Genomic DNA, 16774 nt, shown 5'->3' with positions numbered 1-16774 from the left:
TATCTACATGACTGGGTGCAATGGCTCATGCCTGTAATCCCAGCTCTTTGGGAGGCCAAGATGGGATGATCGCTTGAGCCCAGGAGTTCGAGGCAAGACAGCGAGACCCCATCTATGTTTTTTTTTAATCTTTTTTTCTTTTTTAAAAATAATTTTAAATACAGACAAGGGTCTCACTATGTTGGCCAGGTTGGTCTTGAACTCTTGGCCTCAAGCAATACTCCCAATTGACCTCCCAAAGTGCTAGGATTACAGGCATGAGCCACCATGCCCAGCCCTGTCTCTATTTAAAAAAAAAAAAAAAAAAGTTTTGTATCCACATAAAGGAAGATAAATGTATCAATGAAACAGAATACAATATGTAGAAGTAAACCCATAAATATATGGTCTATTGACTGAACAAAGGTGCAAAAACAATTCAATGGGGAAGGGAAAGTCTTTTCAATGTATGGTGCTTGATCAACCAGATATTTATATGGGAAAATATGAACATCATCTTTTACCTTATACCATATGCAAAAATTGACCTAAAAAAGATCATAAGCCTAAATGCAAAACCTAAAACTACGTAAATGCTAAGAAAAAAAAAATACAAGAAAAGATTTGTAAATGCTGGAGTTGGCAAAGGTTTCTTACAACACAAAACATCATGAAATATTACAAAAACTGACAAATTGATTCATCAAAATTAAAAATGTTTGATCTTTGAAAGATGCCAGTGAGGGCCAGGCATGGTGGCTCATGCCTGTAATCCCATCCAGCACTTTGGGAGGCCGAGGCGGGTGGATCACTTGAGGCCAGGAGTTCGAAACCAGCCTGGCCAACATGGCATAACCCTGTCTCTACTAAAATTACAAAAATCAGGCCAGGCGCCGTGGCTCACACCTGTAATCCCAGCACTTTGGGAGGCCGAGGCAGGCAGATCATAAGGTCAGGAGATCGAGACCATCCTGGCTAACATGGTGAAACCCCGTCTCTACTAAAAATACAAAAAAATTAGCTGGGCATGGTGGCAGACGCCTGTAGTCCCAGCTACTTGGGAGGCTGAGGCAGGAGAATGGCATGAACCCAGGAGGCGGAGCTTGCAGTGAGCCAAGATTGCGCCACTGCACTCCAGCCTGGGCAACAGAGTGAGACTTCGTCTCAAAAAAAAAAAAAAAAATCAGTCAGGTGTGGTGGTGCACACCTGTAATCCCAGCTACTTGGGAGGCTGAGGCACGAGAATCGCTTGAACCTGGGAGGCAGAGGTTGCAGTGAGCTGAGATCGCACCACTGGACTCCAGCCTGGACAACAGAGTGAGGAAAGACAAGAAAGATAGAAAGATGGAAGGAGAGGGAGGGAAGAGGAGGGGAGAGAGAGAGAGAGAGAAAGAAAGAGAGAGAGGGAGGGGGAGAGAGAGAGAGGAGAGAGGGAGGGAGGGAAGGAAGGAAGGAAGGAAGGAAGGACGGACGGAGGGAGGGAGGGAGGGAGGAAGAGGGGAGGGGAAGGGAAGAGGAGAGGGGAGGGGAGGGGAGGGGAGGGAAGGGAAGGCGAAAAGGAAAGGAAAAAGGAAAAGGAAAGGAAAAGATGCCAATGAGGAAAGCAAAAAGCCAAGCCAAAGAACTTATATCCAGAACAAAGAACGTTTATTTATTTACTTACTTACTTATTTTATTTTATTTTTTTTGAGACAGAGTTTCACTCTTGTTGCCCAGGCTGGAGTGCAATGGCACAATCTCAGCTCACTGCAACCACACCTCCCGGGTTTAAGTGATTCTCCTCCCTCAGTCTCACGAGTAGCTAGGATTACAGGTGCTCACCACCAAGCCTGGCTAATTTTTTGTATTTTTAGTAGAAACGGGATTTCACTATGTTGGCCAGGCTGGTCTCGAACTCCTGACCTCGGGTGATTGACCCATGTCAGCCTCCCAAAGTGCTAAGATTACAGGTATGAGCCACTGCGACCGGCCCAGAATAAAGAACCTTTAGAAGAGAAACCAATTTTTTTAAATGGCAAAATATTTGAACAGACACTTCACAAAAGAAAACATATGAACAGCCAATAAGCACAGGAAAGAGGCTCAATGTTATTAATCAGAGAAATGAAAAGTTAAGACCACAATGAGATACCATCACACACCCATTAGATTTGTAAAAATAAGAAGATAGGCCTTGCCATATGTTGGCAAGGCTGTGGACCAACTAGAACCCTCCTACACTGTTTTTAAGAATGCAAAATGGCACAGTCAGTTTGGAAAACAGTTTAGCAGTTTCTTATAAAAGTAAATATACACTTATCTTATGAATCAATCATTCTACATCTAGGTATTTAACCAAGAGAAATTAAAACATATGTCTACCCAAATACTTGTACACAAATATTCATAGCCCCATGGTTATAGCCAAAAACTTGAAACAACCTAAGTATCCATCAAAAGGTGAAGAGATAAACAAATTGTAGTACATCCATACAATGGAATACTAGTTAGCAATAAAAAGGATCTAACTATTGATACAGGTAACAACATGGAGGAATTTTTAAATAATTATGCTGAGTGAAAGTAGCCAGGCAAAAATGTAAACATATTGTGATTCCACCAATGTAAGATCTTAGAAAAATGTAAATTACTCTATAGTGACAGAAAGCAGATTGAGGCTACCCAGGGATAGGAGTGGAGAGCAGAATGACTTACAAAGGGGCACTAGGAATCTTTTGGAGGTAATGGAAATATTCATTATCTTGATTGTTTCACATATGTATGCGTATATGTAAACCAATCGAATCATACTCTTTCAATGTGTAGGTACTGTACTTCAATTATACCTCGGTAAAGCTGTAAGGAAAACACATTTTTTATTTCAGCACACAGGATTCCTACAGTCTGAAATTCATCTCTACCTCTTCAGAGACTGCCTTGGTGATTTGAGGTTTTTGTTCTGTTTTTAAAGAGATGGGGTATTTCTCTATCATCCAGGCTAGTCTCAAACAATCCTCCCACCTCAGCCTCCTGAGTAACTGGGATTACAGAAGCATGCCACAGTGCCTGGTGTAAAAACCAGTGATTTGTTATTCTTCATCTAGCAATACTGAGAAGGGGCCAATCTAAACTGCAGTTGAAGAGGAAAGTGAGAGGGACAATTTAAAACTACATTCAGGGGCCGGGCGCCGTGGCTCACGCCTGTAATCCCAGCACTTTGGGAGGCCGAGGCGGGCGGATCACGAGGTCAGGAGATCAAGACCATCCTGGCTAATACGGTGAAACCCCATCTCTACTAAAAATACAAAAAAATAAAATTAGCCAGGTGTGGTGGCGGGTGCCTGTAGTCCCAGCTACTGGGAGGCAGAGCTTGCAGTGAGCTGAGATTGCACCACTGCACTCCAGCTTGGGCAACAGAGCGAGACTCCGTCTCAAAAAAAAACAAAGCAAAACTACATTCAGGGCCAATATATGTAAAATGTGTCATTGAACAAGGAAAGTACAGCTAACCTCCTATATCACTTGAAACAAAAAATCTGTGTTTCTTCCCCATGAATAATTGAAAGAGAAGACTACTTACTGAAAGATATTTGCATAAAGGCTAGACTTAGGGAAAACAATGGAGTTCTCCCATATTCAACAGGTTAAAAGTAAATAAAGTTACTTTTGAAAGAGAAAACACACGTCGGACACAGTGGCTCATGCCTGTAATCCCAGCACTTTGGGAGGCCGAGGCAGGCAGATTACCTGAGGTCGGGAGTTCGACACCAGCCTGACCAACATGAAGAAACCCTGTCTCTACTAAAAATACAAAATTAGCCAGGCATAGTGGTGCATGCCTGTAATCCTAGCTACTCGGGAGGCTTGAGGCAACAGAATCGCTTGAACCCAGGAGGCAGAGGTTGCGGTGAGCCGAGATCGCACCATTGCACTCCAGCCCGGGCAACAAGAGTGAAACTCTGTCTCAAAAAAAAAAAAAAAAAAGAAAAAGAAAAGAAAAAGAAAAAACACTATAAAATCTAAAGTAAAACTGAGCAGAATAGTTCTTCTCAAGCCTTGACAGTGCCCAAACACATTACGGGGCAAGGAGAGAAAAGGGAAAGGGCTCTCATGCTACCGCAAACCTCTGGTTTAGGAAATAGAAGCACCTGGCTCTCAGAAATTGAGTCCAAACATTCAACTCATAAACAGATCCTCCTCCTCTGATGCCATATTCATCAAGGGATTTTCTGGTTTTAATGTTTCCATATAGCTTTCCTTAGGGACAAAATACATCAGTCAGGGTGAAGAGCTAACAGTTCTATTTCTCATTCTGAGTCAACAAGTTTCCACAGGATTCACACAGCAGTCTCCAGTGAGCTTTGTCAGGAGGAATCAATAGAAGGAAGTTTGGTGGGATAGGATGAGATGAGTAGTACAGTGGGCCCCTGAAGCTAGTCCCTGGAACAATGCCAGTTCATGACATATTAAAAATGATAAAGACAACAGAGTACATTTTTCATAAAGCTAAATTTATTTTCTATTATGAGATTATGCCCTTCTCAAATTTTTAATACTAAAATATCCTTCCTTATATGAAATTATAGTAACAGTAGATGATGTTCTTTTTATTGTTCTCACTTGGCAAAATATAAAGTTGGTAAGCCTATGTTCTCAAGTCTCAAAATATTTTTCAAATTGTAAATCACAAATTCTAGAAACTATTGGGCTGATAGGTAATGGATAATAAGTGTTCCACAAAAAAGTAACAGAGTGACTTCCAGATATCTAGGAGGCGGCCAGGGCACCACTAACAGAGCTCAAGGCCAAAATGTTTCAATAGTAAGAAAGAACAATAGGAAAATGGATAGCTTTGCATTTCAACACACCAACAATTATTTTATCTAATTCATTTACTGAGTGGCTATTAAATAAAACATTAAGTTCCTTTCATAAGTTGAAAACTTTACAGTTGGAAATTCTTTTTCTGCCCTCACCAAAGGAAACAAAATAATCAAGATAAAAGATTAAGAAAAACTGCACAGTTTATTGAACACCTATGTGCCAGACATGCTAAACTTAAGAAAACCTCTAGAAACAAATAATTGGTCATTGTTCACACTGTTTCACTTTCAGATTCAACTTGCCCAAAAGAACTACACATCGAAGAGGACAATTTTTGAGGCAAAGGAATACACTCCTATAACACCAGGCTTAAACAAAATAAGTGAGAAAGGAGGTGTTCTTATCACAGAAGATCAAAACCAGAGCTTCCCATACCCCTGAAGTGCTGTAAAAGGGTTCTAGATGTGTAAGATAATTATCCCCTCAGCTCATGGGGACCTCCTCCCATGAGCAGCCTACTCTTGTTACATTCCGTGATGCCTCAGAGATGATAATTTTCTACATGTGCTACAATGTGAAATGCTGAGAAGCACTTTGGTTTAGATCAAAGCCAGTAGTTCCTGAGTAAGTGCTAGAATGGTTCCACTAAGAATAATCTTGGGCCCGGGTGCAGTGACTCATGCCTGTAATCTCAGCACTTTGGGAGGCCTAGGCAGGTGGATCACCTGAGGTCAGGAGTTCGAAACCAGCCTTGCCAACGTGGTGAAACCCTGTCTCTACTAAAAATACAAAAATTAGCAAGGTGTGGTGCGTGGGCCTGTAGTCCCAGCTATTCAGGAGGCTGAGGCAAGAGAACTGCTTGAACCTGGGAAGCAGAGGTTGCAGTGAGCCGAGATCGTGCCACTGCACTCCATCCTGGGCAACAGGGCGAGACTCCGTCTCAAAAAAAAAAAAAAAAAATAATAATAATAATCTTGGCTGGGTGCAGCGGCTCATGCCTGTAATCCCAGCACTTTGGGAGGTTGAGGTGGGCAGATTGCTTGAGCCCACAAAATTGGGACCAGCCTGGGCAACACAGTAGAAACTCCACCTCTATGAAAAATGCAAAAAAGCAGCCAGGCGTGGTAGTGCACTCCTGTATTCCCAGATACCCGGGAGGCTGCAGTGGGAGGATCACCTGAGCCCAGAAGGTGGAGGCTGCAGTGAGCTGTGATCAAACTACTGCACTCTAGCCTGGGCAACAGAGTAAGATCCTGTCTCACACACACAAAAAGAGAATGATCTGAGAAGTGTTAAAAATATGGATTCTTGAGTTCTACTTGTACACAATCTAATTCAGAAGATCTGCAGAGAAGCCTAGAAATGTGTATTTTAACCAAGTACACAGACAATTCCAATGAGCAATCAAATCTGAAAAACACAGGTCTGAATTATTAATACGAAGCCTAAAATATCATTATTCAATTTAGGGAAAATATTAAAATCAGTCAACAAAACTGGCTAATCCAGTAACACAATTATAAAATAGAAGAAATTATTGTGATCTTTCGAGAAGTGCAGGTTGTTTTTGCTGCCTATTCTTAATTTACTAGTAAAACTTTCCACATCTTTTACAGAAAAAAATAAATAAATTATCATGATCACAATGTGGATCAGCTTGTTAGTGTAAAGATGAGATGTGGATTGGGAAGTCAGCAGTACAGAAACTTATATTAAAAGGCGGACAAGACTGAAGGAAAGTGAGCATGTGGCTTACTGAACAGATAAACAAATAGGAGGCTAGCCAAAAACTAGGCAGAATACAGCGAAAGCAAATCACAAACCAAAGAAAAGAGAGAGTGGTCAGCAAATCAATAGGTGGTTAATCAACTTCTTAAAACTTTAGGTTTACCATATTCTGTGTTGAGGCCCCATAATTTCACTTTATTAGCTTCATACTGGGCTTTCTTCTTTAACCGACAAGCTCTGTGAAAGGAAGGAGCAGTTAGTTCACTTTCTTTTTCTTAATTTTAATTTTATTATTTTTAATTATGGAGAAGGGGTCTCGCTATGTTGCCCAGGCTACTCTCCAACTCCTAGCTGCAAGTGATCCTCCCTTTTTGGCCTCCTAAAGTGCTGGGATTATAGGCATGAGGTACCATGCCCAGCTTGCTTTCTTTTTTAAGTGAATTTTCATCTTTCATTTTCTAATAGCAATCCAAAACTGCTGCCTACTGACATTTAACAAATAACTGAGTTACCAGAAAACACAACATAATCATTTATGCAAATTGATTTTTAAAAATTTAGCACACATTTAAAAATAAAGCTATATCAGCACACACCTATTAAAGTGGCTAAAAAACAAAAATAAAAACAAACAAAAACTGATAATACCAAAAGTTGTACAGGATGTGAAGTGGAACCCTCATGTGTTGCTAGCAGGAAAGTAAAACAGCACATATAGCTACTTTGGAGAATAGTTTGGCAGTTTCTTATAAGCATATATGCTTGGATATTTATCTAAGAGAAATGGAAATATATTCACACAAACATTTGTAAGTCAACATTGATGGTGGTTTTATTCATAATTGCCAAAAACTGGAGGCAACCCAAATGCCCTTCAACTGGTGAATGGATAAACTGTAGTATATCCCCACCCAAAGGAATACAACTCAGCAACCAAAAGGAACAAATTATTACTCCAGGCAACAATATGGATGAATCTCAAATGTGTCATGTTGAGTGAAAGAATACAGATTCAGCTGGGCGCACTGGCTCACGCCTGTAATCCCAGCACTTTGGGAGGCCTGGGCAACATGGTGAAACCCCATCTCTACAAAAAATACAAAAATTAGCTGGGCATGGTGGGTCACATCTATAATCCCAGCTACTTAGGGGGCTGAGGTGGGAAGATCCCTTGAGCCCTGGAGGCAGAGGTTGCAGTGAGCTGAGATCAGGCCACTGCCTGTGTGACAGAGTGAGACTCTGTCTCAAAAAAAAAAAAAAAGGAAGACAGGTTCAATCAAAGGCTACATACATACAGTATATTCCATGTACATGACATTCTGGAAAAGGCAAAACTACGGAGACAGAAAACAGATCAGTAGTTTTGAGGGGCGATGGCTGCAGGAAGGGGTTTGCTTTTACAAAGAGACATAAGGAAACTTTTTAAGATGATGAAAATGTTCAATATCTTGATTGTGGTGGTGGTTGTATGATTGGATATGTCTGTCAAAACTCATAAAAGTATACATTAAAAGGTATACATTTTACTGTAAGTTATAGCTCAATAACTCTGACTTACTAAAAAAGCAAACAAAAAATAAAGCTATGAAAAAATTTTTTATTGTTATAAACATAATGCACCAGAGTCCATTCATCTCTCCCCTCTTAAAAACTTTTTCCATAAAACAAAAATACCGTCTTCTACTTTCAAAAGAAAAATTATAATATTCTCATTGTAGTATTTATATAAGAAAAATACAATTTCTTTGTTGTCCTTCTGTAAAAACTCACTTAGGGCCTAACCTCACCTCCTAAACTTTCTTCACATGAGTGAACATTATTAGCATTTACCTGGAAGCCAGCTTATTTTTTTCCTTCCTTGACCTTGGTCGGGCTGTTAAGGGAAGCTCACTGACTGGAGTCAGGTCACTAATCACCTTATTCAGTTTCCGAAGTTCATTGCCTATCTGGAGGAGTTTTTTAGGATTTGGAGTCAGGTCTTCTACATCAGTTCTCCGTGACTTCTTTACTGCATATTTTCCTATAAACAGTTTAAAAGAAGTTTAAGTCAGATCACTTTAATTAACAAGAGACACGTTTTTCACGGCCACATTTTTAACCACTTCCCACCACTACCTTTTCTTTTCAGAAGTCTTGGCATGTTTCAGAAGTCTTAGCATGTTTAACAATCTATCCTAGAAGGGCTGGCCTCCTCTCCTTCCCATCTTGTGGCTGCAGGAAATGGGGGTGATATGGCAGAGTTCTAACTTTTTCCAAGTTCTTCCCTACCCTAGGCTTCTAGTTCCAGCATGACAGATTCTTCATTATTTGCATGGCATACTAAGCATCTCAAATCTCAGGATGAGTATGAGTTCAACTAAACACCAAAATCAGGACTAGGGTATAATATATAGTCGGAAGAGAGCTTGGAGATTTTACACAAACCAAGATGTTTCTGATGCTACGTCTGAAAACTGTCAGACATACACATTTTTGTATTGAACTTGAAAATCCAACAAGTAAGCATAACCTTGTTTAAAAGCTCTTCTTTTGTTGCTTTGATAAATAACATTATAGAAGACTCAAGGGGTCTTGGTCTATCACTCCAGGCAAAAGGGATGGCTCTGTCCTCTGAACTCCTACAACTTTCCTAGTATTCATATGCTACTTGGGATTATTGACTGGACTTAATGTTTCATTTCTAGTAGAAAACTTATCTGAAGGCAAAAGCTTGGTAATTATTTACTGAGAGACAATATAGTACACCTGGTTGCTAGTGGAAAAGGAAAATGAGACACAACCATACATCAGATGGAATTCTTGTCCTCAAAAATCCTTTGCAACTCACATCCGTACGATGAGTGAATAACCTGTTTACTGACCATCACACTTACTAGTAGTTCCCCTCCCCACTTTTTTCAGTAAAGACTTTGTATTAATTTTTTTTATTCAGAGCAGAAGAACTAGAAACTATGGATTAATTTAAAAATAACATTTGTGCAGAATAAATTCTACTTAATCACAGCTTCCTGAGTTCACAATAAAAAATTTGACCTACCTAAGACTGTCATTTTTAAAATTTTTTTAGAGACAGGATCTCACTCAATCGCCCAGGATGGAGTGCAGTGGCATAATCACAATTCACTGCAGACTCTAACTCCTGGACTCAAGTGATCCTCCCAAAGTGCTAGGATTACAACCATGAGCTGCAGCACACGGCCTGACCTACCTAAGATTATAAACTTCTGATTCCTGCTACAGGTATTCAACTCTTCTCTACTACTCCTTTTCTCCATAACCATCCTCCCTTTCTTTTCTTTCTTTGCCCTTTTATCCCCATTACCGTTTGAATTCCAGTCCCCCCATTTACATCTGGGGATTAGACAAGAATGCAAGAGAGCCCGTTCACTTTCTCCTCAACCCTTCTGGTTATACCAACTGTGACAGGTCAGAAACCAGCAGCCTCCTAGTCATTTCCTGGATGGGGTAGGTAGATTAAGAAGGGACTAGAAATGAAATAATGTTTACACAGTCCTTCCTCTCCGCTTAGGTGAGGACTCTTAACACTGGTAAAAGCTATTTGTGAGTGATGAAGAGTAGTCACGCAAATGTAGCAGCTCTACAGTCCCCATCTCCAGTTTGCTAGGAAGGGCTGAATGCCTAGGTACACGGAGTAAACATTATGGATTAGTAGCTCAACTTAGTTAAAGTGACACTAAATATCTGACTGCAATCCCCTCTTACCATGATGTAAGCCATTTTTCTGATACATATTACTTGGCAAAGTATCTCGGTTCCACTCAGATGGTCTCAGCATCCTCTCTTGCTGTGATGGTGTAAGTTGTTCACTATACTCCCAGAAGTATCTTCTTTTACCTCTCTTCCGTGAAGATATTGAAGTCACCTCCTTCAGGTCTTCTACAGAATCATTTTCATAGCCTTAAAAAAAGGTCCCGCAATTTTTAAGCTCCATAAATTTCAATAAATCAATCAGAACAAATGAAAAGACCCCTTCTATTTGTAACTTGGTATATTTCCTTGCATCTGAAAACATCATTGGCATGTCAAAGATAATAAACCAGGTCTATAAGAGAACTTTTAATATGTAAATCTCTAACTCATAAAACATTCTGAGATTAATAAACATAGATAACTACACTGTTCATCTTCCTTGGGTTTCTTTTTAGTTTTTATAAGTTAGTATACAATACTATTTTTATTATCTTCAAACAGGATTAAGAGAACAATTACAGGACAGCTATAGGAATATCAAAAGTACCATCAGATAATGGTACTTAGATACATAAACTATGATTTTTAAATGTCTTCCTTCTAATATTAATGTATCTGAAACATCTCAGACAGAAAGCTATGTATACTTCTTTTTTTTTTAAATATTTTTCTTTTATTTTAATTTTTAAAAAATTTTTTGTAGGCCAGGCGTGGTGGCTCACACCTGTAATCCCAGCACTTTGGGAGGCTGAGATAGGTAGATCACTTGAGGTCAGGAGTTTGAGACCAACCTGGCCAACATGGCAAAACCGTCTCTACTAAAAAACACAAAAATTAGCCAGGGCGTGGTGGTGCACGCCTGCAATCCCAGCTACTCGGGAGGCACAGGCATGAGAATCACTTGAACCCAGGAGGCGGATGTTGCAGTGAGCCGAGATTGTGCCGCAGCACTCCAGCCTGGGCAACAGAATGAGACTCTCACTCTGTCTCCAAAAAAAAAAAAAAAAAAAAAATTTTTGTAGAGACAGAGGTCTCACTATGTTGCCAGGCTGGTCTCAAACTCCTGGGTTCACAAGCAGTCCTCTGGCCTCAGCCTCTGAAAGTGCTGGGATTACAGGCATGAGCCACCATGCCTAGCCCAGCTGTATACACTTCTATGATGGTGTTCTACTGGGCAGAATTCTATGTTGCAGCATTAGTTTTCTTCCTACCTGTCACACTACTTCTTTTGGAAAAGTATAAAAGATGACGGTTCTCACACTGACTATCAGATAAAAAACTTATATGCCTATTCCAGTTAATATTTTATTGAAAGCTGTTTGTATTAACGTCACTGTTTAAGAAGGGGGGATCTTCCTAATAGGAAGTTTCAGAAAATACTTAATTCTGAGTTGCTAGAACTGTTGGTCAGACCCAGTATTGAATGACCTATAAATCTAAAATACCCTCAGAGAATGGCCACCTCTGATGTACTCCAGATCATTAACGCTAGGTACATGAACAAGACGGAATGGGCTGTGCGAAGAATGTACACAATCCAAGCCTAAGGTAACCAGGAAAACTTGGGCAGCATTGGCCATAAGTAAAATGGTCATTTTTCCTTCCTGAAAACATAAGAAGGTGATGATATGTTTGCTTTGAGGAACTAAGTTTTCTCCAGACAAAGAATGAATCAGGAGCATGCTTCCATTTATATACTATTCTGGAAAAAGCAAACTATATGGACAGTGGTTGCCAGGGATTGGCAGTGGAGGAAAGGGATGACTACAAAAGAATATAAGGGGCCGGGTGCGGTGGCTCATGCCTGTAATCCCAGGACTTTGGGAGGCCAAGGTGGGCGGATCACCTGAGATCAGGAGTTCGAGACCAGCCTGGCCCACATGGCGAAACCTCATCTCTACTAAAAATACAAAAATTAGCCAGGCATGGTGGTGGGTGCCTGTAATCCCCGCTACTCAGGAAGCTGAGGCAGGAGAATCGCTTGAACCCAGGAGGCGGAGGTTGCAGTGAGCCAAGAGCGTGCCATTGCACTACAGCCTGGACAACAAGAGCAAGACTCCATCTCAATAAAATAAAATAGAAGAGGGAATTTTCGGGGGTGATCAAACTATTTGGTATTAGTGGTGATTACATGATTTGTCAAAACTCATAGAAGTGTACACTGTAAGAGGGGTGAATTTTACTGTGTGAAAATTATACCACAATAAACATGACTTTAAAAAAAAGAATCAATTTGGAAAGCAGAATGATTTCTGAGCAACAGTTAAGGCAAGCTTTTGTAGCACTGCTGGTATTAACAGCATTTTATTAGTGTACACGTGGTAGTTTAAAACAAAACAGCAAGCAGTGTGATGGTGACCCTTAGGCTCTTCTTTTTTTTTTTGAGATGGAGTCTTGCTCCGTCACCCAGGCTGGAGTGCAGTGGCATGATCTTGGCTCGCTGCAAGCTCCGCCTCCCAGGTTCACACCATTCTCCTGCCTCAACTTCCTGGAGTAGCTGGGACTACAGGCCCCCACCACCACGCTTGGCTAATTTTTTCTATTTTTTAGTAGAGACGGGGTTTCACCATGTTAGCCAGGATGGTTTTGATCTCCTGACCTCATGATCCACCCGCCTTGGCCTCCCAAAGCGCTGGGATTACAGGTGTGAGCCACTGCGCCCGGCCCCTTAGGCTCTTCTTAAAAAATGATGCACAAGTTGAGTGACACAATCATTTCTAGAAGTCTAATTTTTAAAAACTATATTAGAATAAAGCAATGGCTTTGGCCTATTTATTTGTGCTTATGTTTCTTTTCAAATGATAGGATTTATTTTGTTCTAGTTATCAACCTAGTTTTGGAAAAGATGCAAGGGCCATATGTTGCCAACAGAAATGGCCTTTAAAAAGGCCCTTGTGGCCAGGCACGGTGGCTCATGCCTGTAATCCCAGCACTTTGGGAGGCCGAGGCGGGCGGATCAGGAGGTCAGGAGATTGAGACTATCCTGGCTCACACGATGAAACCCCATCTCTACTAAAAATACAAAAATAAATAAATAAAAAGGCCCTCATGGCCAGGCACGGTGGCTCATGCCTGTAATCCCAGCACTTTGGGAGGCTGAGGTGGGTAGATCACATGAGGTCAGGAATTCAAGACCAGCCTGTCCAACATGGCGAAACCATCTCTACTAAAAATACAAAAATCAGCTGGGTGTGGTGGCGCCCACCTGTAATCCCAGCTACTCAGGAGGCTGAGGCAGGAGAAGACTTGAACCCGGGAGGTGGAGTGCAGTGAGACGAGATCATACCACTGCACTCCAACCTGGGCAACAACAGCAAGATTCTGTCTCAATAAATAAATAAATAATAAAAAGGCCCTTGTTACACTAGGTAAGCAAAAATTACTGGCTCACAAGATTACCCTAGTTTGACTGTGAACACCTCAACACAGGCAGATGCACCAACCAAAACACTCCCACCTTCCTATCAATGTCAGTAATTGGGTGTTCCACACTTAAGCCTATCCCAGCCCAAAGCATAAGGGAAAAAATTTTATATACAGCTTCCTCAGCTGTGTGTGTACACATACACACACACACACACACACACACACATATACACACATACCATCCTCCTGGATACTTTATTTGATATACTCCCTTAGATAGTAACTACCTTTGCCTCTCTGCAGGGGCCTGGATCTCTGGCAAATCACTGTCCCTAGTTAGGAAGGAGGTTGTTAGCTCCATTTATACGAACTAAAATGCTCATGGAGACTTGACATGATTTGGCACAGCTGGGACTAAGTCAGGCCCCACAACTCAAGGTGTCTCAGGGGCTTCCCACTTTTCTTGTGCCTAATTAAATGATCTGAATAGATTTTTTCCTGCATATATTTCATGTTAAGTTTAAAGAATCATGAAGATTTTTTTATTTCTTCTGTCCCACCCAAATTACAGTTTTATTACCTATAGGTGTCCAGCCTTTTTCCCAGAAGTATTTAAAAGCCATCAGTTTTCTTTGACTTAATATAATAACATTTTCTAATAGCATACACCATAAATTCACCATCACAAAAATACACACTCTCTCTCTCTCTCTCTCTCTCTCTCTCTCTCTGAATTTGTTGCCTAAAGCCATCCACCTTTCTTGGGACTGTGACTTGCTCTGTCACCCAGGCTGGAATGCAGCAGCGTGATCACAACTCACTGCAGCCTCGACCTCCTGGGCTCAAGCAATCCTCCCACCTCAGCCTCCTGAGTAGCTAGGGCTACAGGCACATACCACTACACTGGGCTAATTTTTGTATTTTTTGTAGAGACAGGAGTCTCCCTATGTTGCCCAGGGTGGTCTCGAACTTGGGCTCAAGCAATCTTCCCATTTCAGCCTCCCAAAGTGCTGAGATTACAGGCATGAATTACCATGCTCAGCCACCATCCACTTTTCAATACAGAGACTACCAATGATCAAACAGAATGAAAAAAATTATGCCCCAAGATCACTGGTCTTGAATCTAGGGTCATTAAATATTTCTCAAACTAGATTCTGAAGAACACTGTTACCGTAAGATATGGTTTTACCCGAAGTGAATTCTGTAGTCAGATAAGTTTTAAAATCTCTCATCCTGCATATCTCTCTTGCCAAATCACAGTACACAGACATGTTAAAAGATTAAGAAATCATAACAGTAAATAAACCCACTTAACACTAAATTCCATGAAGATAAAGATGTCTACTTTTTTCATCTCTGTATAGCCAATACCTAATATACACAGTGCCTGCCACAAAAGTAGGCACTCAAAATTTTTTAAAACAAATTCATGATGTTGTTTAATGCAACATTTCCTATTAAGGCCTTTCCCTTTTCTTTTCATGTGATAGATCATCATACTGATCTAACTCATTGCTATCTGACATGATTACCAAAAAAAGTAACAAATACCACATTTACTGCCTAAAATTTCAATCACACATCTCTGGTTAGTACAGACTACTGTCAATAAGCTGGTAAAGTCAACTGTGAAGATGTTTGGTGAAAATTACAAAATAAATTCTCATTCTGGGAGCCCATTCTTAGCCTTACAATCATGTAATTTCATGACCCCAAACAGTTGTAGCCTGTCCACAGAAAAGGCTCTATTAAAATTTGGGAGCCAATCCAGAAAAGAGACTAAAACTCCATTTTGCACCTTTCCTGAAACTTTGTAGGCTCGTGAACTGTTGTAGCCAAGTGCCAAGAAACAGCATCAAGGGAGCTAGTCATCACAAAAGGGCCTTTGTAAACTGTCAGCTATAGATTAAACCAATCAATCCACCCTAAACTAGCACTGAAGAAACTATAGCTATCCTTACTCTTTTGCTACAAAGAATTTCTTCCTGTTTCTCACCAGTAACTCACTTTTGCATCTTTAAAGTCACTTGTTTAGCTCTTCTAGGAAAAGGAGAAAATTTTACTAGCAAATGTGAATAAAGCCCAAATAATACCACAAAATTAACACAATTTTGTGGTGAAAGCATGCTGCTCATTAACATTTGTGAGAACTGTCCAAATAATATTAACCAAAAGGGTTTTACTTCAAGTCAACTGAAAGTGAATGAATTAAATGCCATCCACAAATTTGGGATAATTGTCAAATAGGTCCAAGAAGAGAACTTGACCCTGCCAAATGCCTGCTAATGTATAAAGCCACTGTCCTGTTATGTAAGAGCAACATGCTAATAAATAAGGCTTCTCCTACAAGGGTCAAGGGAAGAAAATGTGACATGTGACTAGTTCTGCCTCCCTGTGAGAGTCAAAGGGATGAGAAAATAAAAATGGCGATCAATTAACCATGTGATCTCCCTTCACAGACCTCCTTATCTCTCAACACATCCAGAAGGAATGAAGTCAAGAGATCAAGGATGAATTTAGAGTGGAGTTAAAGGTCAAAGAAAAGTATGGCCCCAAGCTCCAAAATGGTTCCCATGGACCCAAGCTAGCCCCAGCAGAACCTGGTTACGGGCCTACCCCAGCACCAAGCCAGCAGCTGCAGACCTAGGCTCAGGGCCCACCCATCCCTGGAGTCCTGGACTCCAGGCTCACACCCACAGTCCTAGTTGACAGGCCTGCCCCAAGAGACTCCCATGCCACGCTGGTGCCTGTGGAGTCAGGACCAAGTCCACTCCCACAGATACAGGTGCCAGGTAAGTTCTCGTGGATTCAGACTCAAAACCCACCCCACTGCCGGGTCAGCTCCTACGGACCCAGGTTTCAGACTGACCCCAAATAATCCAGGCTCCAGGCCTGCTTCCACAGTACCAGGCACCAGGATGATCTCTACAGACCCAAGCCTCAGACCCACCTGGCTGCTGACTCCAGCAATAGGCCAGCCTACCCAAGGACTCCAGGAGCAAACTTGCCTGCAGAGCCCTTCAGCAAGCCCACCCAGAACCTCTAGATGACCCGACAAGTGAAGGGCTTTCCTTGGCAAAGCCAGTCTATAAAGACTGGAAGAGGAGCCCACATGTTTAAATGTATAGACACCAATTAAAGGCCACAAGGATCACAAATAATCAGGGACAAATGACACTAGCAA

The 16774-nt window shown here is 41.1% G+C and overlaps 1 protein-coding gene across 11 annotated transcripts in view; it reads right to left on the bottom strand.

The window, feature by feature from the left end:
- Positions 1 to 16774, bottom strand: part of CREBRF (CREB3 regulatory factor) — an 83126-nt gene that overhangs the window by 20134 nt on the left and 46218 nt on the right. For all 11 annotated transcript variants that reach the window (XM_518103.8, XM_016954213.3, XM_063810860.1 and 8 more), the window contains 3 exons: positions 10234 to 10428; positions 8341 to 8530; positions 6674 to 6747 (listed from right to left, as the gene is read on the bottom strand). In XM_518103.8, the coding sequence (XP_518103.2) occupies positions 6674 to 6747; positions 8341 to 8530; positions 10234 to 10428 (459 nt within the window). The remainder of the gene's footprint in view (positions 1 to 6673; positions 6748 to 8340; positions 8531 to 10233; positions 10429 to 16774) is intronic.

This window comes from Pan troglodytes, chromosome 4, assembly GCF_028858775.2.
Source record: "Pan troglodytes isolate AG18354 chromosome 4, NHGRI_mPanTro3-v2.0_pri, whole genome shotgun sequence".
Classification (NCBI taxonomy): domain Eukaryota; kingdom Metazoa; phylum Chordata; class Mammalia; order Primates; family Hominidae; genus Pan; species Pan troglodytes.
Note: the sequence above shows the minus strand (reverse complement) of the source record. Positions and strands in the feature narration are given on the sequence as shown.